This window comes from Pleurodeles waltl, chromosome 6 (assembly GCF_031143425.1).
Source record: "Pleurodeles waltl isolate 20211129_DDA chromosome 6, aPleWal1.hap1.20221129, whole genome shotgun sequence".
NCBI classification, from domain to species: Eukaryota; Metazoa; Chordata; class Amphibia; order Caudata; family Salamandridae; genus Pleurodeles; species Pleurodeles waltl.
In genome coordinates, this window is record NC_090445.1 from 1,064,810,338 (window position 1) to 1,064,837,372 (window position 27,035).

At 43.8% G+C, this 27,035-nt stretch overlaps 1 protein-coding gene across 9 annotated transcripts in view; it reads right to left on the reverse strand.

Annotated features, from left to right (window-relative positions):
* Positions 1-17,541, reverse strand: part of TMEM269 (transmembrane protein 269) — a 160,628-nt gene extending 143,087 nt beyond the window's left edge. For 3 of the 9 annotated variants that reach the window (XM_069240047.1, XM_069240055.1, XM_069240052.1), the window contains exons 1-3: positions 17,329-17,509; positions 5,960-6,002; positions 3,465-3,527 (exon numbers count right to left, since the gene is read on the reverse strand). In XM_069240047.1, coding sequence (XP_069096148.1) covers positions 3,465-3,489 — 25 coding nt within the window. In that variant the 5' untranslated portion in view covers positions 3,490-3,527; positions 5,960-6,002; positions 17,329-17,509. Of the gene's footprint in view, positions 1-3,464; positions 3,528-5,959; positions 6,003-17,328 lie in introns of all 9 variants that reach the window. The other 6 variants (XM_069240046.1, XM_069240053.1, XM_069240051.1 and 3 more) reach the window with 4 other exon arrangements.
* Positions 17,542-27,035: the final 9,494 nt, after the last annotated feature.

Below are 27,035 nucleotides of genomic sequence, written 5' to 3' on the forward strand. Positions count from 1 at the left end.
CCCCAGTTTCAGAGTTAGATGGGTGGCCGTAGCCTCTTGATTTCATTTAAACTATGGATCTGATCTTCGGGCATCTTTGAGTTTAGCTAAAAGGCTAAGAGAACGAAACAGTGGTTACTAAAACCCTAATGCTAAAACATAACAAAACGATTTCACAACTGCCAACTGAAAGTGTCGAACAGAAGAAAATCTGGCTCTTGAAAACAGAATACTCTAGGATTAAGGTTAGTCATCAAGAAAAAAAAAGGTCAGGCTGAAACTTTTTGAAGGGAACATATAGCAGTGTTTGAAAGAATATGACTTTCAACCCAAGATAAAGAGATGCTAAATTCTGAAGTTGAGAAAGCATGATTTACAAATCACTAATATACATTCACTTGGTATGTGCTGTGTCATTTTAGAAATTCTGAATATACAAATTCCCTAACTCACCCTAGTGCCACTTTTCTTTAGAAATTATACAAATCCTGGCTACAATGAGACCAGAGGAGTTATCCTTTTGGGTGTCATATGGGTAAGGGAATGCAGTGCTTTCTTCAATTGCCTCCTAGAGGCAAACAGCCCAAATACTGTGATAGCAAACAGTACATTATTATTTTAAAGCAGAGCAAAATGGCACATAGTGGCAATACATTATTAATTTAAAACAGAGCAAAATGGCACATAGTGGTAAAAGAAGCCACTTTAAAATGATGCCAATAAGTATCAATGAAATGCAATTTCTCATAGCTGTGCTGCACTAAAAGATAGTGTGTAAACGTAGAACTGGACGAGGTCCTTACTTTGACTCCAGATCTACGTAACTAAAGTGAAATCCCGTTCTTCCACGTGAATGATGAGAAACAGTGGCTCCTTTAGGATACCACCTCTGCCGTGGAAGGGTAATAAACAGGTTCATGTATGTGACATATGGTCTTGGGGAATATCTAAACATGCCCAAGTTACATGCCACATCAACACTATGTTCTAAACATAAGGTAGTGTAGATTGACGCCAACAGTCAAAAGGTTCATAACAAGCCAACAAAGACAAAATGATTGTCGGACTTGCTGAGGTAGAATACTTCGGCGGGGATGAAAAGCATTTATTTCGGAAAGGAGGGACTTCGAAGCAAGGAATTTCACTCTGTTCCACAACGGATAACACCCAGTAAAGACGGCAGTTTTCTTCAGACCAAAGCTTTCAGGCTTTTAAGTAGTCTTTATGTTCCACTCACCACAACATTAAGGCTCCGTTTCAAACGTGAGCCCAATGAAAGTAATTCCAAGTGGGGTCATTTAATGTCCTTCGAGTAAAGACTGATTTTTGATCCGTCTGTAAGAACAGCTGGAGCTGTAATTTGCAGCAGTCTTGGCTACAGAAATCTCATTAGAACAATCACAAAGAAGTGGCTTTTTGGCTCATAAAACTGAAAGTATCCTCCTCGGTCTTCCATACTTCCTAGAGTGGAATTGTACTGTCCAGTCAATCAGCTTATTAGACTGAAGTGGATCATCTGACAAGCTGCATTCATCTTCATTACTTGGAATAGTTTTCAAAGAATCCATGGTACGAATTTTGAAGGCTGAGACACACATTTGTAATACCAGTCTTCGAGATGAGGCCGAGAATGGATTATTTGTGCAGATTATACCTTAATGTTCTGGAGTCCCTCGCCACCAATTGCCATTGTATACCCTGAAATACCAACTTCTAGTGGCCTTTCTAGATTGAATTGCGGAAGTTCCTAATATTAAGACGAACAGCACAACAGGTTATTATAAGGAGGGGCAGATCATAACTACAGTATCCATCCATCTTACATTTAAAGAGTAGTAAAGGTTGTGGACTGGTAGCAATTTCGATCCGACAGAGGTATTCGGGCTGTCCGCCGTCCTAAAGAGGATCGTTTCAACTACACAACTGTATCCTCCTTAAGCATAATTTTTTTTTGTATGCATCACGTTTATAGGGAATTTAGACAAATATGCATCTTGTAGCAATGTCTGCCTGTCACAAGGTACATAGCAAACTTATCCCTTCTCCTTGCCTCTAAGCAAATTCTCTGCTGTTTTTGGTTATTAAAAATGTGATGCACCCCGTGCTTGCTGTGACATAAGGTTGACGATGCACATCAAGTCATTCAGGTATATATTCTGCCAAAAGGCACCACCGTATTTACATTCTCGATTTGTGAGATCAGCATTGGGGCAGCCCTGCACTGCCTCTATTCAAGATTACCCCTGCTCGGATAGCCTGGATGAAGGAAAAAAACTTTATTTTGGCCTCATGTTATCTATTTCTACCGGAGAGGATTTTCATTATACTGGATTACGCTGCTCCGACTTTTTCCTTTCTTTACACTAGATTCACTTTGGCCATCTTTTTGCAGAAGGGACGAAAGGCAGTGTTTAGCAAATTTCCCAGAGAACCGTAACCATGTGCACAAGGGGCATCCGGAATCTGTTCTTTCTCTGCAGTGGATGACTTTTCCATATCTGACATTTCACGAAGTGTAAACAAATTCCCAGTGGCAACTGGGCTCACTGCAATTCTAATGCCCTCAATTACGAGTTGAAATTACCCTCCCTGCTCCTCAACCACTCACCAAACAACGCGCCCACCCTCCCTTCGGCGCATGGACTTTGGGAATATCAACCCACATATATAGCCTGGTATCTCCAGACATGACAGTTCTGCAAAATAATACAGCTGACTCCTGAATCACCCACACTCAAAACCAGCGGTTTGTGGGGGCATGCTGTAGATCTTCTATACAATGCCTGTTTCATTCACTGAAACGGAACGAGCTGCAGAGGTGATGCCAAGCTTTGTCCCTTTGGAAACCCATTCAACTCTCTACGACCTCGGATTTTCGTAATCTGCCCAGGAAGTACTAGTGGGAGCAGCACGTACCAGAAAGGAGATAAACGCCTTAGTTAACTGCAGCATTATTCCGTTTCACTTTGTATTTTTGTTCACCTGGACTCGACGGTAATTAGAACTTCAGGCATTCACCAGCAATCATCAACTGTAAACACAATCATTTGCTACAGGTCCATGGGCAGCTAGTGCACCGGCAAAAAAGCATGCTGCTTATTCTTTCCAACTGCTGAGAGCTGCTGCGAAGCATTAAGGTTCCACTGACTTAATTGTGTGTCAAAATTAGGTAACATTGCTGCAAGTTAATATACAATGACAAAACGAACAATAAACTGTAACTGTATTTAAGTCATAGAGTAGCTGTATGAGAGCAAGAAAGACAACACAAGTGTGTGACGGAAGGGTGAAAAAGAGAACTGATTTACATCTGCAGTTCATTGACCATAGAACACAAGTAATACTGCAACATTTGCATCCTTGCATGTAAAGTTGAAACCACTGCATTTTTACTTAATTGGGTTATTTAGCCCCACCTTTTCAACTTAAAGAATAAGAAGTATAAAAATTTAGAAAGCAGGTTGAAGTCTAGAGTCAATACTCACTCGAAGGAGGCAGCATCATCAACATTGTGGATAAATGTGACGGTACTCTTCAACCAGAGAGGACTAGAAATAAAAGCGAATAAACGTTAAAGGATGTTCCAGAAAAAAATACTTCTCAAAATAATCAAGTAAGGCGACCACCTCACTTCAGGTCGGAACAGGTGGCGGTTCTTAACTTCTAACCTACAAAGCATCGATTTCAGCTGAGTTACTTTCAATTAGTTCAATGGAAGCCAAACAAGGCTACAACACCAACATTGCATTAGGTTATTACAAAAGTGCAGAACTGAAAACACAGGTCGCCACTGTAGAATCAAGTCACATTTGTCTTTAACAAAACAAGCAACACCCAATATCGAAAATTGTTTTTGTTTCACCCCATTTACCGCTTATGTTTGTGTATTACGTAGTTCCACACACCTGCACCAACTTCCTTGCTATGCAGATACCCTGCGACCATCAACCAAAAAAGAGACAATACAGGGAGTGCAGAATTATTAGGCTAGTTGTATTTTTGAGGATTAATTTTATTATTGAACAACAACCATGTTCTCAATGAACCCAAAAAACTCATTAATATCAAAGCTGAATATTTTTGGAAGTAGTTTTTAGTTTGTTTTTAGTTTTAGCTAAGTTAGGGGGATATCTGTGTGTGCAGGTGACTATTACTGTGCATAATTATTAGGCAACTTAACAAAAAAAATATATATACCCATTTCAATTATTTATTATTACCAGTGAAACCAATATAACATCTCAACATTCACAAATATACATTTCTGACATTCAAAAACAAAACAAAAACAAATCAGTGACCAATATAGCCACCTTTCTTTGCAAGGACACTCAAAAGCCTGCCATCCATGGATTCTGTCAGTGTTTTGATCTGTTCACCATCAACATTGCGTGCAGCAGCAACCACAGCCTCCCAGACACTGTTCAGAGAGGTGTACTGTTTTCCCTCCTTGTAAATCTCACATTTGATGATGGACCACAGGTTCTCAATGGGGTTCAGATCAGGTGAACAAGGAGGCCATGTCATTAGATTTCCTTCTTTTATACCCTTTCTTGCCAGCCACGCTGTGGAGTACTTGGACGCGTGTGATGGAGCATTGTCCTGCATGAAAATCATGTTTTTCTTGAAGGATGCAGACTTCTTCCTGTACCACTGCTTGAAGAAGGTGTCTTCCAGGAACTGGCAGTAGGACTGGGAGTTGAGTTTGACTCCATCCTCAACCCGAAAAGGCCCCACAAGCTCATCTTTGATGATACCAGCCCAAAACAGTACTCCACCTCCACCTTGCTGGCGTCTGAGTCGGACTGGAGCTCTCTGCCCTTTACCAATCCAGCCACGGGCCCATCCATCTGGCCCATCAAGACTCACTCTCATTTCATCAGTCCATAAAACCTTAGAAAAATCAGTCTTGAGATATTTCTTGGCCCAGTCTTGACGTTTCAGCTTGTGTGTCTTGTTCAGTGGTGGTCGTCTTTCAGCCTTTTTTACCTTGGCCATGTCTCTGAGTATTGCACACCTTGTGCTTTTGGGCACTCCAGTGATGTTGCAGCTCTGAAATATGGCCAAACTGGTGGCAAGTGGCATCGTGGCAGCTGCACGCTTGACTTTTCTCAGTTCATGGGCAGTTATTTTGCGCCTTGGTTTTTCCACACGCTTCTTGCGACCCTGTTGACTATTTTGAATGAAACGCTTGATTGTTCGATGATCACGCTTCAGAAGCTTTGCAATTTTAAGAGTGCTGCATCCCTCTGCAAGATATCTCACTATTTTTGACTTTTCTGAGCCTGTCAAGTCCTTCTTTTGACCCATTTTGCCAAAGGAAAGGAAGTTGCCTAATAATTATGCACACCTGATATAGGGTGTTGATGTCATTAGACCACACCCCTTCTCATTACAGAGATGCACATCACCTAATATGCTTAATTGGTAGTAGGCTTTCGAGCCTATACAGCTTGGAGTAAGACAACATGCATAAAGAGGATGATGTGGTCAAAATACTCATTTGCCTAATAATTCTGCACTCCCTGTAAACTCTTCCGGTGTTTTACTTGAGTATTTAATTAAAATAAGTGGAAAATAATCCAATATTGATGAGAATGTCAACAAGCACTTGCAATGCAATGGGTCTCGCGTTTGCCCTGTTAGAGCTATTATTAGAGATGTAAATTCATAACTGGACTTTTCTTGCCACACAAACTGAAAATAAAAGCTACAACAGTTGACATAAGTGAGCAGATTTAAAGTGTCACAGCCGCCATGAGCGTGAAGGGGAGACACAAAAAGAAAAGAAGTTCGATTTGCAGTGAACGTTATCGGCAAAAGTTCAGTTATCCATGTTAACAGGGTCGGTCCCCAAGGCAGTAACAAAACTGCCAAGGAGGGACAAACGTAAAGCATTTATCAATAACAAAGGATTTTTGAAAGGCAAGCCCATGAATGAGTGATAGTGATGGGCGTGGGTAAAAGCCCAGATACATACCAACACGTTGGAAAAGCAACGCTTCCACGCTGGTACGCTCCACCTAAAAACGAATATCATGTGTTATTTGTGCATCTCCAGTACACCCAAGTATTGGTAACTTGCAAAGCTCATTGGAACTCGTGCACTTTTCCTACAAGCAAAGCCTGATTCGTAAACACGTCCTTTTGTATATGAAGCAAGCTGAAATGTTCAAATTAGACAAGCACTCTTTAACACTTTCCTTTCGAACTATTTTTTTTAGTTCTACTCTCTTCTTGAAGGTATACAAAAAGGACCACCTACCCAGAAAGACAACCTCTTCCATCAGCAAGCCAAGGCATGAGAATTGGTGGGACTAATAACTGGAACGAAATCAGGATTTAATAATGAAAGACCAGAATGTAACTTAAACCAATCCCCTACAGTCAATTCCTTATTCCAGTCATTGCATCATGAGCAATACCAAAGCCAAACACTGAGACAGGGCACCAAGACACCCACAACGCTGCACCCATGCTGAACATCAACAGCAATTACAGAGACAAATTCTCCAAATATATTATTACCACCACAGAAGTAAAACACTTCCGATATGTTAAATATTGATTCCATTTTGCCCAACCTGGCTCGTTGCTTGAATGCAGGCTCAGAGCCCGACTCTCATACAGTGGAAACATTTTTTTTATTACATTTAAGGCCTTTTTCCTCAGAAGACCTGCACCACTACATTGATCAGTCCTTGTCCAAAGACTATCTCTGAGTTGACTTTGACAAAGGAAGAATGGGATCAAAGGTCAGTGGGATCAGAAAATGTTGGATAAGAACTTGAGGGGATGGGGGAGAGCCTCGGTGTTTAGTACTCTTGCTTCCTTTTCTTGTCCTGAGGCCTCTGGCTTTATCCACTAGATGTTATAGCTCGAAAGGTGCAGTCCACTCTTCTCCCAGAGAAGGACTCTCTTTTGGATTCAGGTGATGCAGAAGGAAATCTTACCAGATCGTCAAAGTTCTCTTTTCCTTCCGCCTGAAGGATAAGCCTGCATCACCAGACAGCGAGGTAGAGTGGGCGGTGGGGGGGGCGGGAACAAAGGGTCATCGATCTACATTTGTTAAAGTTTGGGAGGAGTTTGTTTCAGCCACCTAGATGCTGAAGTGGTCAATTAAGATTATGCCATAAAGAGCTTTGGTGTTTTAATCTGGATTCAGGAAACCAATGAATATCTTGGCCGGCAGACCAATAAGGTAAGACTGCATAAGGGGTGTCAGACTTGCTAGCCAAGAAAGTAATCATTGTAGCACCAAATGGAGGAGTGGTGTTTGGGCATGTACTCCAATCTTTCTAGTGCCCACGCCTGGGTGAGATTTTCCAATTACCAATACGAAGGGTCCAAATGTTTTCATCAGAAATGTGACTCTTCGAATGATGTCTTAACAGATCATGCCTGAAGTTGCCCCAAGTGACTTCCATTGTTCTGTAGCACTTCTATTTCCGTGTACCGAACCATTCGAGGCATCAGGTTCTTGAGGTTTGCAATTCACTCACACTTCCAGTTTGCCAGGTTTGAGTACTGTGCATTGGGTTGAAGGTTGGCACAGAGGATATTCACAAAGTTATTAGCCCCTTTGGTGAGTCTCCGGCATGTGAAAGGGATTCGGTAGCATCCAAACCTCGATGACTGGTTGCTCATGTTGCATCTCTAACCTGCAGTGTGCTTCTGGCTGGATCCTGAAACAACAAGTCCAAACGTTTACTATGCCATGTAAGGGAGTTCTTGGGAGCCATATTCACCACCTCTCCTGCCATGCATTTCTTCCACATGCTAATACTGAAGCTGATTTCTTACCTTGGGGTTGTTCTGGGTCTGAAGAAGGCTAGTCTCTGGAGAAGACTCCATCCCATCAATGGATGAGGTCTCAAGAATCTACGGCGGCATACAGCTTTGTGGTGGCTTGGGTTGACTGCATTATAAGCAGAAGATTAAGTACAACCTTAAACACTGATGATGCAGCATCCTGGGACTACTATCAATTCCTGAAGGTTCCTCCTTCTCTCAGAGTCCCACACAAGGGTAATGGAGGAGGTTTATCACTGAAGGAGGTAGGAAGAAGAAGCAACTTTCGGCCTCAGACTTCCGCGGTCCCTACAATGAATGCCAGCAACAGGGGCTGGAATGTCACCCTAGGTAACTGCACTGGCTCAGGATAGGTTGACAATCCCAAGATGCTGATATGTTGTCAAGTTGAAGGAAGCTAAATGTTATTTTGACTGCAATGCAGTTATTTTTTCTGCATCACAGGAAGGTAGTTTGTTTGGATGGACAATAAAATGACAATCATACAGCAGCAGGCTGAGGGAGTAAAGGGCAAGAGCACCAAATCTTCCATTACTTCCCTTGCTCTGATGAAATGTGCAGAAATCCCCCTGCACTTATTTAATGGTCTATCTACACCAGAATCCAGAAAGTGTGCAGGCCAACCCCGTATGTCAAGTGTTTTCATTATTGATGCACCTCTGCTGAAGGCCTTTCAGCAATTCAAGAGACCAGAATGGGTAAACGGATGTGATTTGCTTCCAGTAGGGAATGGATTGTCCTTTTACTTGCCCAGTTATTGTCATTTGCATTCCCACCTTTTCCATCCACTTCCCTGGGGTCTCCACAAGATTAAGAGGGTGCAGTCCTGTCATTCTGACGGTTCCATTGAGGTCTTATACATCTTGGTTCCATTATTCGACTGACAACAGTTGGAACCAAAAAGCAATTTCCCAGTCTCAATTGCCACCCGGGCCTTACGATTTTCTCTGTGCACATCACTTCAGGCATATGTGCAACATTGGAAGGCTTTCTGCTCTTGGTGTGCGGCGTGAATTCTTCTCGCCTGGTTTGTGAACCTTTGCATGTTTTGGCCACATCTTTATTATATCCTCAAGGCCAAGACTCATCTGATGAGGAGCTTTGGACTGGCATACCCCAAACGTCAGGCCTGTGTTGCCTTTATGGGATCATTAACTGGTTCTTCAGGGGTAGAAGAATATTCCATTTGAGGGTGTTCCTTTTACATTATGATGTCATAACTTCAGCTAGGTGTTTGGTGCTATATTTATATTTTCTCATTCGGGTATTAGTGTTGAAGCCTTACCCAAATTTAAAGCCCAAGCTCATATCAGGTTTTCACTTGTTCAAATGCTATTGTACTGCTCACAATGACTGGAGACTTCTGGCCAGAGAGGAATGTGTTTCCCCAGAAGCAGGCTGTGCAGCTGGATGAATATGACTTGTTGTAAAGCATTCCTTAAGTAGGGTGCTCAGTTATCTACACCCTGTGCCCTTCAGAGGAGAAGACTTTCAAATCAACAATTGGAGGCTACAATTTATCACCAATTGCTACACTTTTAGTGGTTCTGGGAGTTACTAGTCCAATGTCTTTTTGGGGTGGTGGAGGGGGTGGGGGGGGGTGAATGGCAGACTTCAGGAATTAATGTAAAGGTGTATCCACATCACACATCTATGATTCTGCTACTTTGGTATCCCCGTATACTTTTATTTTACACCATAAATACGTGTCATGCTTCCTTTCAGTCATTGGCGATTGCTATGGATTACGTTTCAACTGCTTAGAAGCTCATTATTCTGGATGTTTGTTGTGCAAATATTGTTCTCTGAACTAATGCGTAGGACTCATGAGATGAGGTGGAATGGAGAAGGATGATGCCTGGATTACTCACCGTTAATCTTTATTGCACCAAGTCATATTGCTCCTGCATCTGTATCAAGTGGGACTAGTTTCCAGTTGATTGGTCTTGCTATCTTTATAAGTTATACGAGGGGAAGGGGGAGGAGGGGGGAAGCGGAACCTATTACTGGTGAGGTCCTGGGAGGGCGTAGTGTTTGTGTGTGTGTACACACACTATAGATATGTAGGAATCTGGCCATTTATTTAGAAAATACCTGCCTCACGTGTATTGCTTATAACATACTTTGCATTTCATTGGCTGTTTAATTGTCAGATTTAGTGTGAAAGACAGGCAGAATACAACTCTGCATTTCTAAAGGAAGGGAGGCAAGTTTGAAAACGTGTTGACAATGTTTATTCCACGTACATTCAAGGATAGTTTGACATCCTCACCTTTTGAAATTCTCATATTAATACTTTTCACTTTGAGGAATATGGTTTGGCTGAGGCCAAAATTAAGAGGTGGGGGGTAGGGGTTATGGAAGTAAGAGTATAAAAGAAAGTAGTGTACTACAGCTTTAAATACTATAAATGCTGAGATTACTATTACTATGAATATAAGGAAATATGTCTGAACGGCACCCATAACATGGGGAAAATAGAAAATGGTCCAATAATATTTTAAAAAACACAATACTACACTACACAAGGTTGGGTACTTAAGAGCATGAGGAACAGTTCTTGTTCTTTGGGGAGGATGACCCCTCTTTACTTCTTTCCCCTCCATCCTGGTGTAGGTCTTAGGCACAGGTGCAGCATTACCCTCCCCATATCACCTTTTAAGCAGCATTGTGCAGTCTGCTTCCAAGTCTTCATAGGTCACCAAACAGGAGTCAGTCGGTCTTGATCCGGCCTACTAAACTTCAGTCTTGGTCCTCCATGTGGTCTGAAAGACATACTAGCCACAGATTAGTCAGACCACCTCATCTGTAGGGGAAGCAGACGCAGGGCTGCGCAAGAGTGTCCAGAGGCATCTTCTGCTAACAAAGCACTGGCTGTTTGTTGAGCGGGTCCTGCACGTCTTGGCAGGACCTCCTCCACCTGTATGAATTGTTGAGTTTAGCAGTGCAGGTCGCTAGGCCTGCGGGTGCTGGAGGCGGCACTGGAGTCCGTTTTCATTCCTAGATGAGAAGAGTTGGGCTGTCAAGGGACTTCAAAGTTCAGCAGTACCGTAGCCTGATCAGGTGCACTTCAAGTCAGCCCGTTACTTGAGCACACAGTGGTCTAGTGCCTTGAGGCAGTAGCTTCACTGATAGCAGCGCAGCCTGCTCATTCAAATGAGTAAGAGCCACAGACTCTAGTCATAACAAAGTCATTCACGCACACTGGCAATTCCGCGGACTAGGCATTGGTCTCTTCAGCACACACAGCTCTGGCTCTCTTGGGGCAAGCCCCACGGGCTGCGATTGCAGTATCTCTTCGGGTACAATTTGGCAAGTTCCAAGATTTCGAGACTAGGGGCCAGATGTACGAAAGGATTTTCCCATAGACACAGAATGGGTAAAATCCTTTCGTACATCTGGCCCTTGGTCTCGAAAGCACGATCCTCTCAGGCATACTAAAGCAGTGCTGTGGAAACTGCTTTAGCGACTAGTTGAGCTAGAAGCATACCAGTCAAGCTACACCCACAGCATCAAGCTTAACTGCTCTTACCCATACTGGCAACGGATTCCTCTTGCAGGGTTGATTTGTCTCCTTCCCTCATGTTCAGTCGTCTGGACACACTTTGGAGAACTCCCTCCTTAGAGAGAAATTTGAACTAGAACGAGTGGGTCAACAGCTCCTGCTATACGGGTACAGCAGACAGCAAATGTGTATCCTCTAGCTTCACTTTCATTTGCCCCTATCAGGCTGTCTTTCAGGTCTGCCTTACTCTAGACTCTAGAGCAATGATTCTAAACCTTTGACTTCTGTGGACCACATGAAATCATTACTGAAACTGGGTACCTCCTCCCGCCCCCCCAAACCAAAAGAATCATTACTGGGTTCGAGGGACCCCCTATCTAAACTTTTTTCGATGATGGAAACTGCAAAACAATACACAAAAGAATTCCAGGAACAAGCAATCAAACAAATACACACAAACTATGTTATATTTTATTGAATTTACAAAAAATATTAACAAAACAAAAATTTAATAGAAAGGGTAGAGTTTTTCTATATTCAATTGAGGCCAGTCAACGCTATATTCTGTTTGATGCACTTGCATTGCTCCCCCTAATCAAATCCGAATACACTGACTTAATTTGTAATCTCCAATGTCAAACACCTTCACATATACATAATTTTAAAAATCAGTTTTACACGTTCATTATGTATTTCTATAAGCTTTCTTTTTCTATTTAATTTTCTAAACAGTTGCGCCCCCCTAGGTAGTATTTGCAAACCCCCGGGGTCCCCAGACTACATGTTACGGACCAATGAAATGATCCAACATGATGCACCTCACAGCAGTCATCTCCTATCTAACAATAACCACACCTGACAGTGATAAGGAGAATAAACAAAAGCCTGACTTCTACTGAAGGACATTCACACTGAACAACAGGGACTGCATTCCTGTACATTACTCCCATCATCTAACGAATATCAGGGGACCAGATGTACTAAATTCTTATTTTCATTTCCTAAATAGCAACTCCTAACAAATCGCTATTTAGGAAACGCAAAATGGAATGTACAACAATAGCATTTCCTGAATGCCAATTTCACATTTAGGAAATGCTTTGTGTATGTGCTTAGGAAATTGCAATAGGAAATCACTATTTGTTATTTCCTGTTTAGGAAATCCTGATTCGCGATTTCCTATTTAGGGAATCGAAAAATGCAATTTCTACTGGGTAGAAATCGCATTTTGCAATTTCCTAAATGCCTCTGTACATATCGAAGTGTCACTTATTTCTTACTGGACCGAAATTGCGATTCAGCTCGTTAACAAATGCTAGATCCCTTTGAACATCTGGCCCAGGGAGACTAACCAGGAGCCCTCTGCAGCAAAAGGACCTTGTTGAATTTCTAAGAGGAGCCTATGCCCTCTTTCCACAATACAGTTTGTAGCTGCGCTCCCTCCAGTCTCGTGTCAACAATACACTTCCACTACCTGGGAAAGTAGGCACCTCCAATTTGTGCACATGAACAAATCATAGGCTTACAAAATGAAAACCACTGGCCTCCTCTCTGGTTCACTCAGGCACCTATGAGGGTCTAACACAGACCAAACATACACACACTTAGCGCTTGGGATGTTAGCACAAGAATCTGGGTCAGCTTGTAGCAGGCAGCTACATAAGAGTGGGCTATTTGGGCACCACTCCAATGACAAAAAACCCTTCTCACACTAGGATTATGGTAATGTGCTAGCACCACGATGCAAGCTGGAACCTGTAAAAAGGACAGTACACTGCCTCTATGTAGAGGGAGCTTGATGTGTCCCTGTAGATGTAGGACCATACTATTGTCCAGGACAATCCCAGGTTCCGCGCTCAAAACTCCTTTAAGAACAAGAACCTTACTCCACAACATGGTAAAAAGCTGAAATATCATTGCAAATTTCGCCCAAAGGCCACCACTAAACGTTATATTTTACACGTTTAAGAAGAGAAAATGAACTTGAGATTTCAATCTGTTCAATCAGTCTTAAGTTATACAGACCTTTGACAGTGTCAAGCTTGGGAATTAATCTTGAGGAGGCGTGACTTTTTTTTTTTTTAAGATGGGAGCAGGCCCGGTTCTGGCGTGAGCCAGGCCCACTCAAACATGACCTTGGCCCCTCCCAGTAACAGCAAAAGAGGCCACATAGAAATCAACTGTTTAAGCGATTCCTCCATGTCAGCAAATGTGATTTTTCACACTTGTGTCAACGAGAAATAAAGAACACATCTTATGAGTGGACTGTTTTAATAGCTGTTTTACTTGTGTACTGATAGGGAGAAAAATACCGCCTTTAGATAATGTTCCCTATTTTTCTACTGTGTGAGACAAAACTCTGGGCAAGCCGAAAAAAATAAACAGCCCAGTGGCAACCTTAGCTCATGTCTGAGGCAAGCTGTAGTGGGGAGGTGTGAGTTGAGGAAAAGTAGACAGGGGTTTACCTTCCAATGATGCAGCAGGTGCAGTGGCACCAGAGCCCAGGTTGTAGGCTACCTCCAGAATAGTCTAATATTGGGCACACATTGACCCACCCAAACGCCCCCTCGGCCCATCCAGATATAAATTCCTGGAACCGAGCCTGGATGAGAGCCACGTAACAAAGCTTCACTTAGATGTGGAACTGATTAGGTACCCGAATATCGGCTCTTGTATATATTTGCGTAAGGAATGTACAATTTGTGTTAGTCACAAAGAGGAACACATTATCTTTAGTGCAGGCCTGAAACAGCGTCATTACAATTTGATCACATTTTGTATCTGTTGAGTGGTTTGACCACCAAATTTTAAAACTGGTTGAGTTAGTTAGTGACCACTATACACTTTTGGCTTATATGTATACAGAGTGGGTATATTAAAGATATTACAACTGGAGAAAGTGAATGGCCCACAGAGAATCCGCCCTTGCTATTATTAAAGTGCTAGTGCACTTTATGGAGTTCCAACTAAACAGTAGGTCGGAGACATGGAGTGGTCCAGTAAAATGTACAGTAAAAAGTTGGAAATCAGTGGGGGCTGTTAATACAGCCAGTAAGGAGTGTTAAGAATATAGAAATGTTGTTAGTTTGATGGAAACCAATGAATCTGACAGTAGGTTGGAGGAGAATTTACCTATTCTCCATTGCCCTAGAGCAATGGCGTTTGGGCACAATATTTAACCAATGTCTACAAGAAAACCCCATCCCCACCGCCCATTAAGTTAGGGCTATGAACAAGATAAGTTTGCTGGACTTGGGTGATTATTAAAATAATGCCGGGTACGAGTCCGAGAAGAAACGGTGACCAAGGTACAAGCCTTGCTGCAATATTATGTCACTTGTCCACTTTTTGTAGTGAACAGCTATGTCCTTTCTTTAAGTGGGTTATAAATAAAGGATGTTAGCGAATTTTGGCTGGGGACTGATCAAGCCCCTATATATAATGGAGGTCGAGCTGGCCCATTTTTTACAAAGTTTATATAATAACAGGGTTGTTGGACCACTGCTTTGCTTTGAGGGATATTGGGTAGCGGACGACAGAGGAAAGGACAATTATTTAGCTGCTCCCTCAACTTTTATCCAGCCTTTGACACCGGACTGATCGGAACTGCAGCGTAAGTTAAGGAAGAGGGGCATACCAGCTACACTTCATTATTTTGTGTTATCATGTTAAAAAAAGAAATAGGTACAGGTTGAAGTGGATTTGAGAGGCAGCCTCATAGGAACAAGTCAATTCAGAACTGAATAAGCCTGAGCAGACCCCGAATTGTCTATTCCTAGGTAATCTCCCAAAGTACTGGAGTCATCGTGTCCTTCTCACAATACTGGTATGAAAACGATATGGTATCTACTTTTTGCGGCCAATTTGGTAGTCAAACTTGATTGGGGAAAAAAGATGCAACCAAAATGATGGCCCATTAACACAATGCCTAGAAAAACGTATCAAGCTGATCGTTGTATTTCAATTAACTTGTTTACTAATACCTATTTGAGGAAAGGCGAGGTACTACTGCCTATGGAGTACAGGGTGGCTCACGTTATAAAAGATCAAGTAATGGGAATGCTATCGGGGTAGGGTCAGAAAGAACTTCTGAGCCATTCGAACTTTATCAAGCCCCTGCATGTTCTGCCCTGGCATTATAATTGGAAATATAAACTATCTCAAGGCATGTCAGAAATTCGTTCTACGCAAAATGTCATGTTGATGATCTTTAGGCTTCAGGAAAGGCAAAAGGATAAATAAAACAGAAAAAAAAAATCACTGAAACAAATGATTGGAAAGATGCTGTCGGGTTCAGTAGATTACATTTTAACAATGCAAATGCAACGCTATACTCCTAACGTACACATTGGGTTTTAAGCCTTTTTTCATTTGGCCACATTCTAGCGGGTTTTGGAGTACTCTTAAAAAAAAAAAACGACAAATTACTGTCAACGAATATTGAAGGCTTATTTATAGGCACACTACTAGCCTTGAACATAATAAATCGCGACAGTCCAAATAAATATAAGTTTTTTGATGTTGAAGTAAAGTCTCGTTATTTGGGGAAAAACCTGGGATTTGCAAGACATTTTTTCGTCCAGTAACGGACAATACGGCACACGTTCATACCGTCACCGCAACGTAATACACTGCATACCTTGCGATTTCTTACTTAAAAGCATTCGTGCTCGGGTAAGATTACACGACAAATGCCCCAAAAAAAGCGTGCTCTAGTCGACCGTTCCCCGCCGGTCGACTATTTAAGAGGATGCGGAATACATATATTGGTCGTTCGTGATGACTACAGGTGTGAAGTAATGCTGTTTATGGGCGCCGTAGAGTTAGTTTGAGTAGTAACATTAAATTGACCATGTAGCAGGACACGCCGCAATCCCCGCCTGTACAGGTGCACGGGCTTGCAAAATTGCACTGCGTGAACAAAGGTCACAGTCTGTACGTTACAGGTTGTAGCTGTCATCATGCTGGTTTCAGTTGATAGATGTACGTTTATAGAGATGTATCCGATTATGGATTCAGGTGACACAGTCCCAGGACGGGATAGGGCACCAAAAAGCCCCGATGTCAATGATGTGTGCCGATTTATAACGCAAAGCGATGTTCGAAACTAATGTATTTAGACAAGGGAAGTAATCCTCACAGCCTCGCTCGAGCCCGCCTACATGCCGTTCTGGTAGAACACAAGGGGGGGTGGGGGTCAGCTCTCCTCGATCGCTCCTCCTGCCCCCACCTTCTTTGTACTGAGTCAGTGCCAGCATCCTGGGCAACAGAACAAGCTGTACCGTCCCACGCCACCACAGGCGGCTCTCACAGCAGCGCACCTGGGAGGGGCGTGTGGTGGCACTGGCACATGTCTCCTCCCAAGAGTTGTTCGCACACTGCCATTAAACAAGGCTACTAACGTAGCAGTGAGAGGAAGGCATTGACGCCGACGCTTCTGAGGGAATCAAGGGTCAGATCTAGCAAGCAGTTTTGCCCATTCTGTCTATGGGAAAATGTGTTCGTACATATGGCCCCAAGCATCACCTTTATCATGCCACAGCGGCACATAGGGCTTTAGGAGAACTGAACCACACCTTCCACCTATCACCAACATACCTGAATAAGAACTATAACCAGTTACTGCTCAAGAACTCCATACTGACCCCTCAAGATCCTAATCTAATCACGAGAGAAAAGCGGAACTGCTATTAACTTACTCTCTCGAGGTGGGGGGGGGGGGACTACGTGCCCTCCCACTACGGTCATTACCCCTACCTGGACCTAGTCCCCACCGCCCGTGATCTAGTACAAGTAAATCCGTATGTCTCATAAATCACGCCAATTGAAGCGGACTCCCTTCTCTACCCTTGCGGGCGTACACCCGTATGTTGCACCTAAGTCTTCCATCCACCTGTCACCGACATGGAGATACGTTCAACCAGGACTTATTCTACCCATCCCCAACACCCCTCGAAACCAACACCCATTTTTATTGCCTCCTTTATAGCTCAAGGGGCGACAAAGAGGTACTGCGCCACACGAAGACTTACCTGTACGAACAGCACCAAAAGCGCCGAATTCTTTAAATCTAATACTATTCACAACAATGTGATCGGTTCTTTATTTCAGCACGTTCAGGTGATGTCCTCTAGGCGTACCGAAGGATAACTGCAGCTCCTGGAAATAATAATTTCAGAAAATCGCACAAGGCTTCGACTGCATCCACTCTGCACGGCCCCGCCTGGCTCCCTCCTTTTTATTATGAAGCGCCTGCCCCGCCCACGTCTGGTACCACACTGCGCACTCAAGTTCCCCGGGAAAATTCCACAGGAAGTGACAACACAGATTCTAGATAGTTCTACCATACAGTCAGTGCCTTGGCTCAGAACTACTCGGACAGTGCGTCTCAAGCCTCGCTCTCGAGCGCACTTTTTATTGGGCTTTAAAACACAAGAATGTTACGGACTGTGTTGGCGCTTGCTGCATGATTTGCTCGACGTGGTTTCAACAATGATTTTTGCGGGTGCATATTTGAGTGAAAATCTTATTTGTAAATTCAGTTTGCAGGTACACGCCGAACTGTATTGACTTATGTTTTTTTTAAATGGACAAGTATTCTTGACTCCCTTTAAAGTGTTTTCAACACGATTGACACTTGGGATTGAAAATGGGCAGAGTCGATGCATCCTAAACGCTTTTTTATGTGTCATTGAACTTGTGGTACCAAGTGAAAATGCATTCGGAAGTAATATCCATTTATCGTATCATATTTTTCTGTTATATGTTACTTGAGACCCATTCCTACCACAACCAGATAACCCCAAGTAGCCAAAAAGAAAAAGAAAAACGTTAAAGCAAATGAGACGTAAAGACCAGAAATTGAACACTTCATATCAACAATCCCCCTTCCCTTGCGCCCCCAGTTTATTTAACACCACCTTTCTGAGAAAGTATTGATAGGTTTCCCGAGAAAAACAGGTATGTAGTGCATTTCGAAAGAAATAGGTAAAACAGTAATAAAGGTTACATGGTGTTTTGGGGTCTCCAGACTTTAGTGGTCACTATTTGGTGGTCCCCCTGCAATGGCTCACATTGTTTCTGGAGGAGTACCACATTAGTGAAGGCGCCTGTACACACACACACATATGCGGGGAGGGGGGGGGGGGGGGGGGCATGCAAGCATCTAAGTTCACACCTTCGAAAGTGAAGGGAGACCTTCCATTAATGGTTAGAACAGCGTCAGAATTTCTAAAGCGACGTGTCCGTTAGGCACGACTGGTAATACCATATGCGCTTGCAGTACCCTTAAAGGGATTACCAGCACAGAAGGGCAATTTAACACACCGGGTCATGCAGAGCTGGAACGAACTGATGTTTGACACGATAGGGGATCGTTTCCTCAACAGCATACTGAGTTTCCAAACAATAGTCGATGAACGGGACCTCCCTAGAGGGCAGTTCATGCTCTATGGAAGAGCACTGCTTGCCCTCAAACGGCATTGGAATATAGATGCTGCTAAGCTCCCAATGCATCTAATGATGCAGACATTATACACGATGGCTATAGGTCGGAAGATGATTTCTTGGTTCTACACCTCACTAATTGAGATGACAAGAAGCTATCTGGGCCAGCCGAGAGATAAATAGGAAAGTGTAGTGGGCCGTGTCTTTAACAAAGAGTGGCAAGCAGTGCTAGAATACCTAAAGAAAGTGCTACATTCAAATACATTCAATTTAGTTTATTGCACAGAGCATACTTCAGCCCATACAAGGTGGGTCGAATATACATGGGAGCCTGCTCTAGGTGTGGACACACAACCCCCAATTTTCAGCATATGCCCTGGAGATGTCCCTTACACCATACATTTTGGAATACATTATTAGACATATTAAGACGCCTGTAGGAAGCTGGCCCAGTGTGTGGTGGACACCTATGGTGTTACACCTTATACTGAGTCCAGGCAAACCCTAATTAGATAGTGTTACAGTGTCTAGACAGCCAGGGCTCTCTACGGTAGCTGTAGTGAGCAGCCAAGCATTATCTAGAAGGCATTTGAAGCAATTGCAATACCACAGTAGTCACACAGTAACTTATCACACATGAAAGGACCCACACAGTGTCACAAAAATAAAGGTACTTTATTATAGACAACCCAAACGAGACTACCATTGTTATACCTCCCTCTGGAGGTATGGACGCACAGATATACACAGGTAAGTAATCAGGAAAAGCTTAAATTAGTGAGAGCCCTATAGGACCCGGATGCCCCCAGTTGGCCCTAGCCCCAACACTAGCCCAACGAAAATAAAAAAAATACAGAATGGAATTGAGAGTGGAAGGGATTATTTACAGAATTGATCATAGCAATCCAAACAACACTGGGCAGGGTCAAATGTAGTAAGTCAATATCAAATTTTTAAATTCATTAAAAAAAACAAATCAGAGCAAAAGGTTACACAAATAAATCTGTTGAATCGGGCAAAGAAATTTCAGTCAGGCAATAAATCATACTGAGCAATATGTGTAACGTTACCACGTACTACACCAGGAACCTCCCGCCGTCCTGAACTCTGTTGGACCACACAAGTGAAACCGTACCTCACCAGTATCAGTGGGGGCGTTCCCCAACACCTCACTGTCCCTTGACCTCATGGTCAGGGTTCGGCCCCTCCCAAACACCAAGCTGCCATGGGGGTGCGACAGGATGGCCAGAAGCAGTGTCCATCCCAGCGATCTGGGCACCCTAGCCCCCAAGTTGGTGTGTACACCCACCGGTTGGTTCAGGACTGCAGGACCCTACCCTTGGTGTTATCCAGGGGACCCTGCTTTGGGGACCCCTTTGTTGCTTAGAAGTGAATTTAGTATCTCAGCTCCCGCTACTTCAGATCCCAGGGATGGGAAGGTGGGAGACAACTGTTAACGCGTCCCTTTAGGATAATTTATTACACATCATGACTCGTTTTAGGCCAATGAATCTTTTGACCCAGTTGAGAGACACCTTAGGACGAGATAACTAATCAATATGTCAAACAATACGTCAATAATGTCATCAATATTTACCACAACAATACATTTCACTTTAGTCAAAGTCATTAATCAATTCAAGACACTACCATGACCTTGTAGTCATGAATAACCACACCAGTTTAGTAGAATTTTATGAGTTTTATTCCCTATTAGTTACAATTCTAAAAGTAGATGTGTTAATCTCAAAACCAAGAAACATAATAGCATAGTCACGATATATGGAAACTTTGATAAGATTTCATTAAGGCGAGAATCACAAACATCAAGACATAGCACGGTGTAAACATAGATCAATTTAGCAGAGTGTCAATAACGCATTGGTTCAACAAAGCATAGATTCAGTCATTTGTTTATTTGCGTCGGCGTAGTGAACCCCTGTCCTAACCACTGATTAGCATTAGCATGTTGGGCTTCATGCAAAACAATTTAGAAAACCAATTTGGAAAACATCTAGCTATGGTCTCTGTCTAAAGTAAGCAGTTGGTACCTAGAAAGGAAAAGCAAACAGACAAATCACAATTGTATTGTCATAGTTACCCTCCAAGGTTTAGGTCAGCACTCAGGTTCAGTCTTCGTCTTCAGAACATCAGTCTAATCGCCATCAGTCAGAATTCAGCTCCAGGGTAAAAGGGGCACTTCCCTAATAAGGAGGTAAAGTGTAAAATGGGCAATCTAAGGACGAGGATGGTTCTAAGCAAAACCAATAAGTCACCAAACAGAGTGACAAAGTTTCTGGATAAAATCGATAGCATTCCCTACCTAATTCTAAATGGCTCCCTGTGTCATGGGTTTTTATCCCTTTTTCGTTGTACATTCCCCTATTATTTCATTGGTCCGAGGTTATACCCCACTATCTTTACCCAGTAAGAAAACAGATTATGTCATTAATCTTTCACCCCATATTATTTTACAAGCTTTTCATTGGTCCACATGATTGGTGGCTTCTGAGGTAGCACGTCCGGTATGATTTCATCCTTCTGTAATTCTTTGCACATCTTTTGGTCAGTAACTCCATTATCTTCACCGGGTTTAACGAACTTGTACATTATATTAATCTACACTGTTTCATTTTGTCTAATATTTTGTACAAGCAATGTGGATTTCATGGGAACGGATCTACTATGGTTACATTTAGCTTCTAGTTTGAAGAAAACAAGGGGTCATGTCCTTTGCGAGTCAGCACACTGCAAAATAGGAAAAAATATGTTTAATATGAGAGCCAAGCAGCTAAGCTTTGGCTCATTCTAACTTAAGGCCACAAGGATTTCAGCACAAATTCAATAACGCAATCATTAATAATTAGTACAAAACCACACTTTAATATCATATTTTATCAATATTAGTATTTTCTATTAGTTCCCGTATACATTAGCGGCCACTCCCCGTGGTCACATTTCAGGTACACATTTAAACAAAATACATCAATACAATTACTTAAGCGGCATTATCACACACTAGTTCATAAGCATTTCATGTTAATATAGATTATATAAGCTACGCTTTCTCACAACGATAGCTGACACCACCTATCCACGAAAAGGCAGAGACCTGAGCTGGGGGCACGTTAATACCCCTTCGTGGATATGACGTTGGTAGACGGAAGTGACTCACCTCTTGCACGACTCTCGACTTCCTTCTGCCCCCTGGTCTCGCGAGGTGAGAGGGTGGAAGAAACACAGCCAGCAAACGCTAGAATGGCGCACTGGCCCGGGCCACAGAGGCCTTGGGTCCTAAGTGCCGCACTACCCTAATTGGGGTGGTGGTCTGTCATAAGACCCGGATGCCCCCTGTTGGCCCTCATCCCAACACCAGCCCAACGAAAATCCGGCAAACACAGAATGGAATTTGAGAGTGGAAGAGTTTATTTACAGAATTGATCATATAACTCCAGACAACACTAGCCAGGTTCAAATGTAATAAGTCAGTATCACATTTTTAAGTTCATAACAAAACAAAACAAATCAGAGCAAAAGGTTTCACAAATAATTCTGATGAATCGGGCAAAGCAAATTTCAGTCAGGCAATAATCATACTGAGCAATATGTATCTTGTTACCACCCACAACACCAGGAACTTCCAGCCTTCCTGAACTCTGTTGGACCACACAGGTGAAACTGTACCTCACTTGTATCTGTGGGGGCTTTCCTCAACACCTCGCCGTCCCTTGTCCTCATGGTCAAGGTTCCACCCCCCCCAAACACCAAGCTGCCATGGGGGTGCAATAGGATGGCCAGGAGCGGGAGCCCCGTGCTCTTCCCAGCGATCTGGGCACCCTAGCCCCCAAGCTGGTGTGTACATCCGCTGGTTGGTTCAGGACTGCAGGACCCTACCCTTGGTGTTATCCAGGGGGCCCTGCTTTGGGGACCCCGGTTGCTTGGGGGTGAATTTAGTATCTCAGCTCCCACCACGAGGGAGACCAGGGGCTAAGAGGTCCTTCACCCTCCCCACCATAGAACAAACTCTGTGCGAAAGACCAAATATCTGCAATAAAACGGTCTGTCCCAGCATCGGATAAAGTCTGTGTGGGATATTCCATAGGTGCCCCGGTCCAGGGCACAGCCTCGCCAGTTCAGAGTTCAGACATCGCACCAACACATTAATTGTCCTAGACCTTATGTTATTTCCCCAGTAGCGGCGCAGTACCATCTGAGACCATGTGATGGCTGCTTCTGGAAAGTCCTCTGACAGTTGAGTGATTTCTTTTAAAATTGCCTCCCTGGCGGCCTTGCGCCCCATGTGCACCAAGTCATTATCTCCTATATGTATAATGGTGAGGTCCAGGAACTGGAGTCCCTCGCACCATTTTGCCATCTTCACCAGCTGCTGTAGCTGTGTGACATGCAGGCCACCAATCCCACACCACCAGAAGGACAAGTCACATAGGGGTGCCGGCTTGGACTTATGGAGCAGTTGCAACCTGTAGGCCGCCCACCGGACAAAGGAGTGACCAAGAACAAATACTACACGAGACGGCATACTACTGAAACAAAAAAGACACCAGCTTGAGTACTCTGTCAACAAACGATACACGGTCATTGCCACTCAGGATGAATGTAACGTTTGTAAGACATTGATGACCACCGGCCAATTGTTTTCTCCTTCTCCGATGACATGCCCGCATCTGCCACAACCGTGGCTGCCCCTTTTGGAAAAGAATGTGATGAATAAAACGCCAGGTCTACTCCAGCTGCCTCTGGGGCCGTGGCCAGAACTGCTGAAAACTGGTAACGCGACAAGCAATCCCTGCCCACATGAAGGAACAAAGCCAGGGAACCCGTAGCAGGCCAGAGTACTAAGTAAGACCCCAGGTGGTCCACAAGGCATGAGGGGGAACCAAGCGCAGACATAAGTTTGATTGCTGCCCCTTTTCCTTCTTGATCAGTTTTTAACTTTCGTAACCAAATCATTAACCAGTCAGGCCCCCCCGTAAAATCCCTCTTAGACAAGCCTATTAATTCGCCCACGCGAAAGGCACCATAAAAGGCTACAGTAAATGTTGCCACAAACAGTGTCACTTTGAATGGGGAAGCACAGACCCTATGGAGATTAGACAGGAGGAGACATAGGGTCTGGGCCGTAAGGGGGCGTTTGCTGTCCTTCCTATTGCCCTTAAGGCATGCCCAGCCAGCCACTGCTCTCTTAATGATAAAGGAGTTTATTTGGCCCTCCTTGTCATGTAATTTTGTGAAAAAGCAGATGGCTGTGAGATGAGCCTTCACACAATATACTGGCTTGCCCTGGTCTTTAAGATTACCCAAAAAAAAGCAAATGGCCTCAGTTGCAAACATGTTTGAGAGTTAGAGAGTGAGCTGGAATGATCTATATTGTTTAAATGACTTCTGATAAGACCCCATGTGTGTCTTGCTAGCGATGCCACCACTAATTCCTGCAGGGTTGGACTTCAATCGTCCACAGATATGCTGGGAACTCTGTCATCTTCTCTGCTACCCGAGGGTGGAACTTCCGGAATTCCTGCATCATGGAGCGAGATAAGGCATCAGCAGCATTATTATGAACGATTGGAACATGTTTGGCATGAAAAGTAATGTTAAGCTTTAAACACAATAGGACCAAATGTTTCAGCAATCTGAGAACAAACCTACACGAGGCTCCCTGCCTGTTGATCGCTTCAACTACTATCATGTTGTCAGACCAGAAAACGACAGATTTGTCCTTGAACACCATCACCCATACATTCACTGCAACCACAATGGAGAATAATTCTAAGAAAGCCATGTTTTTTGTGATGCCCCTGTCATGCCAATTCACCGGCCAATCCCCTCTGCACCATTCAGAGCCCAATATGGCTCCGAACCCCACAGTGCCTACAGCATCAGTAAAAAGACCCAAGGTTGAACTGGATCTGGGGTGAGAAGGCCATATCACTACACTGTTAAAATGTTGCAGGAAGGAGAACTAGATCTGTAGGTCCTCTTTAACCTCTGAAGAAAGCCGGGTGTGATAATGCTTTTCCTTAAGGCCTGTCCTTGCCCTAGCTATGGACTGTGAAAATGGGCGAGCCATGGGGATAATCCCTAGGGCAATGTTTAGCTGACCTACCAGAACCTGAAGTTGATGCAAGGTGACTTTCTTGTGCGCTAATTGATTGCCTAATTGCCATAATCTTATCCAAAGGGAGGCGGCACTCACCAGCAACTTTATGAATTTCGATGCCAAGGAATGTCGAGCAAGTGGAAGAGCCCAAAGTTTTCTCTAGGGCTATGGGAACCCCCAATTTCTAACACATGGCAGTCTACGCCCTCAAAGCTCACAAACACCTCCCTGAATCTAGGGGGCCCAACACTAAGAAATCGTCAAGGTAATGAATAACTTCCTTATGGCCTGTGCACATGGTGAAATTCCACTGTAACATAAAGCTAAACTGTTCAAAGTATGTGCAGGACACACTACATCCCATTGGCATGCATTTATCATAATAATAGGAGCTTGCAAATTGGAAGCCCAACAGGTGGTAATCATCAGGGTGCACTGGGAGTAACCGAAAGGCAGATTCTATGTCAGTCTTTGCCAGGAGGCCCCCCCCGGGCCAGATTGCGCTGCCTCACAAGTGCCAGGTCTACCATGGAGTAATGGACTGAACTTAGCTGAGGATCGATTGCTTTGTTCACAGAGGAACCCCTAGGGGCAAAAAGATTATGAATAAGCCTATGTTGTCCAGGTTCCTTCTTGGGAACCACTCCAAGTGACTAGCAAACAAACTTCGCCAACAGTGGTGTGGGGAAGGGGCCGGCTACTCTGCCTAACTACTTCTGCTTCTCAATATTCTTAGCTACTGTTAGAAATGGGGTCTTTGGTTGGCAGTCAGGTTTCCCCCTGTCCAAGCAAGGACCCTCACTCTAGTCAGGGTAAAGGAGAATCACCCTCAGTTAACCCCCGCTCGCCCCCTTGGTAGCTTGGCACAAGCAGGCAGGCTTAACTTCAGAGTCTAGGTGTAAAGTAGTCGTACCAACACACACAGTAACTCAGTGAAAAAACTATAAAATGACACAACACAGGTTTAGCAAAATAGGAAATATTTACCTAAACAAAACAAGACCAAAACAACAAAAATCCAACATACACAAGTCAAGTTATTAATTTTAAAAGCAAAAGAGTCTTAAATCCTGAAGGAAACAGTAAAAACACTGTTAGCGCTGAAACAAAACCTGGGTAGAATCAAAATAACATGCACGAGTGACTGTGTGTCGGAAAAGGCTAGTGGTGCGTTGATTTCTCATCCGCAAGCGAGACCGTGTGTCGTTTCTCCTTCTCCGGTCGGGTCGGTGTGCGTCACTTTTCCTCTCCGCAGGAGAGCTATGTGTTGATCTTGGCAAGCACTCGGGTCCGGACAGGCTTTGATTAGTTTTTCCCCACCCAGCAAGGTTTGCGTCGAAAATCCTGCCGCAAGATATCAGCAAAACCGCGCTATGTGGGTTGCAATGTTATCAGCCACCGTCAGCAGGTGTTGCACGTAGTTTCTCCAGCTGCGTGCATCGATTTTCCAGCCACGATGCAGGTGGAGCATTGATTTCAGCCGCAATGCTGGCGGCGCGTCGTTTCTCAGCCGCATCTCAGAAGGTGCGTTGAAATTTTCCCCACACAGCAGTCTGTGGATTTTCAGTCTTGGTCTGCCAGCTTCACCTTCCAGAGCCCCAGGAACTGGACTTGGCAGGGCAGGAGTCTCAGCAGAGAGTCCAGGTGCTGGCAGGAGAAGTCTTTGATGGCCCTGAGACTTCAACAACAGGAGGTAAGCTCAGGACAAGCCCTTGGAGATTTCTTCACAAGCAGGAATGCACAACAAAGTCCAGTCTTTGTCCTCTTGCACAGGCAGAAGCAGCAACTGCAAGAGAGCTCCACAAAGCACAGTCACAGGCAGGGCAGCACTTTTCCTCAGCTCTTCAGCTCTTCTCCAGGCAGAGGTTCCTCTTGATGTTCAGAAGTGATCTAAAGTCTGTGGTTTTGGGTGCTCTTCTTATACCCATTTTGGCCTTTGAAGTAGGCTTATTCAAAGGAAAGTCTCTCTTGTTTGTGAAATCCTGCCTTGCCCAAGCCAGGACCCAGACACACACCAGAGGGTTGGAGACTGCATTGTGTGAGGGGCAGGCACAGCCCTTTCATGTGTAAGTGACCACTTCTCCCCTCCCTCCTGCACAGATGGCTCATCAAGATATGCAGGCTGCACCCCTGCTTCCTTTGTGTCACTGTCTAGAGAGAGGTGCAAACAGCCCA